At 41.6% G+C, this 3075-nt stretch overlaps 1 protein-coding gene across 1 annotated transcript in view; it reads right to left on the bottom strand.

Annotated features, from left to right (window-relative positions):
* The window catches only part of ZIM3 (zinc finger, imprinted 3), a gene marked incomplete at its 5' end in the record, with an annotated part of 6068 nt that overhangs the window by 2231 nt on the left and 762 nt on the right, over positions 1 to 3075 (bottom strand). The window contains 2 exons of the mRNA XM_008594936.1: positions 2334 to 2403; positions 3011 to 3075. The exon at positions 3011 to 3075 is cut by the window's right edge and continues 1 nt beyond it. Of these exons, the coding sequence (XP_008593158.1) occupies positions 2334 to 2403; positions 3011 to 3075 (135 nt within the window). The remainder of the gene's footprint in view (positions 1 to 2333; positions 2404 to 3010) is intronic.

Here is a 3075-nt window from a genome sequence, read left to right as displayed (position 1 = left end):
AAAAAAAAAAAAAGGACATCAGAGTAAGCTTAACATAACAACCAACACAAATTAAATAACAGCTGACTGTTCACCAAAAGTAGGATGCTGTATGACAAGTGTAGCTTTAATTTCAGATAGATGGAGCTCAACAACCACTATGGCTTTTTAGTCATTTGTGGGTTATTTGCAGTACACACATTCTTATATTTTCTCAATAATAACCTTTTATGAATAATTCTATATTTACAAATTGGCTTGTTCTTTGGGGCCCAGATTTTGTGTTTCCTCAACATGGCCAACTATAAAAGAAATCCCATGGCCAGGGGCTCTAAGAATAAAATTATTACTGAAGAAATTGTGGGTGGGAAACTTACACGTATGGGTACAAATGACTCTGAACATGCAAAGATGAATTTTAAAAACTAAAGTAAGCAATAAACTGGTGATGAATGAGTTGAAGGAATTAGCATATAAAATTAACTGGAGAAGAGTTCTAGGTGAACAAATGTTCTTTGAAGCTATCACAAATAATACCACATTTCACTTAGTCCATTTGAGTCAAAAGTGTTCATGGTGAGACATCTGTGAAACAATCCTTATTTAATGATCCACTTATTGACTCTTTCCCTTTCTGTTGGTCCCCTGTATCCAAAACCACATTAAATTTCTTAAAACTCTATTTCATTTATAAATAGTCTTGAAGCTTCAAATTACCTTAAACCATGCACGCACATAGCCTCTGCTCTGACTTTGCAACTTGCAGAATTTTGGACCAGACATTTTTTGTGTGCTATAAAGTGCATTCATTACTGGGACAACTGGTGAAATTTGAATGATGTCTATAGATTAATATTAGGCAGAGAAGCCTTATAATGCCAAGGTCATAGGTTTGGATTCTTGTACCAGCCAGGTGCCCCCTGCCCCCGCCAAAAAACTAGTACAGTAGTCTCGCCTTATCCGCGGGGACACATTTCAAGACCCTCACTGGATGCCTGAAACTGTGAATAGTACTGAACCTGGTTGCCAGTAATTAAAACATGTTTCTGTTCATGTACTCCACCCACGAATTTAATCGCTTCTCCATATTGACTAAGCACTTATTACACACTGTTTGCAACTTCTGTTGTTTGAGATGCAACAGCAGAAACTAGCACAAATTTCTATTTCCTTCTTTGCAATTTCACAGATAGAAGATTCATCCTTACTGTAGATCTTAGCAACCTCAGCACACAAACTTTTTTCTTTCCTTATTATAAAGGTCAAGAACTTCCATCTTTTCACTTAGAGGAAGTGCTTTAAAGTTTCTCTTTGGCATATCCAAATTGCTAACAACACCACTCTTGCACTTTGGGCCATTATTAGGTAAATAAATAAATAAATAAATAAAATAAGGGTTACTTGAACACAAGCACTTTGATACCGAGACAGTCAATCTAATAATCAAGACAGCTACTAAGTGGCTAACGGGTGAGAAGCATATACAGCATGGATATTCGTATTTACGGAGAGACAGAGTGGGACAGCATGAGATTTGGGGAGGTTTTGGGGTGCCTGTGAGGCTTTGCAGTCCTCCTGCAAGTATCCCCTATTTAGGGAGCACATCATTAAATATCAAGTAGAAAATACAATGACAGGGAGGAGGGGAGAGAGACAGAGAGACAGGATACAGAGAGAGATATAATGGAAGAAAGGAAAAAGGGTTTTCCTCCTTTTTGAAAAGGGACCCCACATTTTAAATTTGTACTGGGTTCCACAAATAATGTAGCCCAACCTGCCTGGAGCAACAGGGTAGCACCAGGTCCTCTCAGACTCAGCGCAGCAGGAAAAGAGCTCAGTAACACGAAGGGGAAGAGCCAGGAGCCAGTCCTCACATCCCGGTCAGCAGCTTTGGGTAGAGAGAATGGGGTTTGTTTAAGTGTCAAGGCCAAGATAATGGAGAGACCCTGACGGGAGTCTGGGAATGTCAGAGTTTGCACCCAGAGGAGAAATGAAAATGGGGGGGGGGGGAAATGAGCCAACGCTATTGGAATGTTGCTGATCTGTCTTCAAAGAACTGAACAAATGACTTAACCGACAGGGTGCAGGGGAGAGCCCAAGGATACTAGTGAGGGCGAGACAAGGAACAGAGTTTACCTACAATGCAACATTCAGGTAAAAATATAAAGAACACTGCAGAGTGGAAAAAGATACCTGGAGATTTCTCGCAGCTCTCTGAGGAAGTCACAATGGTCACAACTGGCCCCACTCAGTGCCAAATTTTGCCATGATTTTGTTAAAAAAATTGGCTTCCGTGGGACTTTGGCCCACAGGTGGTCTCCTGGTTATGTGCCTGGACTGCTGTTCCTCAGCACTTCTTCCACCACCCGTGGATCAGCATCTTCTTCTAACCTCAAGATCACATAGGGTTTGGTGTTTGTATTTGTTTTTATGTGGGTGTTTGTGTATGAGTGTTTGGTTGTGAGTGTGTGAATGATTTTGTGTGTGTTTTCTTGTGAGTGTTTGTGGGTATGTGTGTGGGTGTTTGTGTGTGTGAATGTTTGCACACGGGTGTTTGTTCATGAGCATGTGAGAGTTTGCACGTGGGCATTTGTGTGAGTATGTGATTGTTTGGGTGTGAGTGTTTTGTACGAGTGTGTGCCATTGGTTGAAGACAGTACTGTGGATGGACAGAGAAGGTACAGCTTCAAGGGCTGCACATGAGCAGTCAAATCAAACCCAACAAAGAAATGCTTTTTCTTCTTGGAGGATGAAGTTTTGCAGAAGCAAAGGCCAGGACTAGGTGAAGGAAGAGATGTGTAGCCTGAAAAACTTAAAAATGGCCTCATTCACAGAGCACCTGCATGACCCTGAAAGTCAGGGCTCCTTAAATTTAGCACTCGCACACCTCACTTGCTTTGCCGTAATCCTAGATCAACCAAAATGTATCCAAAGTAAAGAGAACCTCAGGGCCAAACCTGTTTAGCCACACAGGGGGTGCTTGTGTATTTCGGACTTCAGATTTCGAGTCGCCCTGCCTGGGAAGCCTTCCTTACCCACTGAGAACAGGTTGCTGAAGTTCTCTAGCATCACATCCCTGTACAAGTTTCTCTGTTC

Source organism: Galeopterus variegatus, unplaced genomic scaffold (genome assembly GCF_000696425.1).
Source record: "Galeopterus variegatus unplaced genomic scaffold, G_variegatus-3.0.2 Scaffold11922, whole genome shotgun sequence".
Lineage (NCBI taxonomy): Eukaryota > Metazoa > Chordata > Mammalia > Dermoptera > Cynocephalidae > Galeopterus > Galeopterus variegatus.
This window is presented reverse-complemented; position numbering and strand designations above follow the sequence as displayed.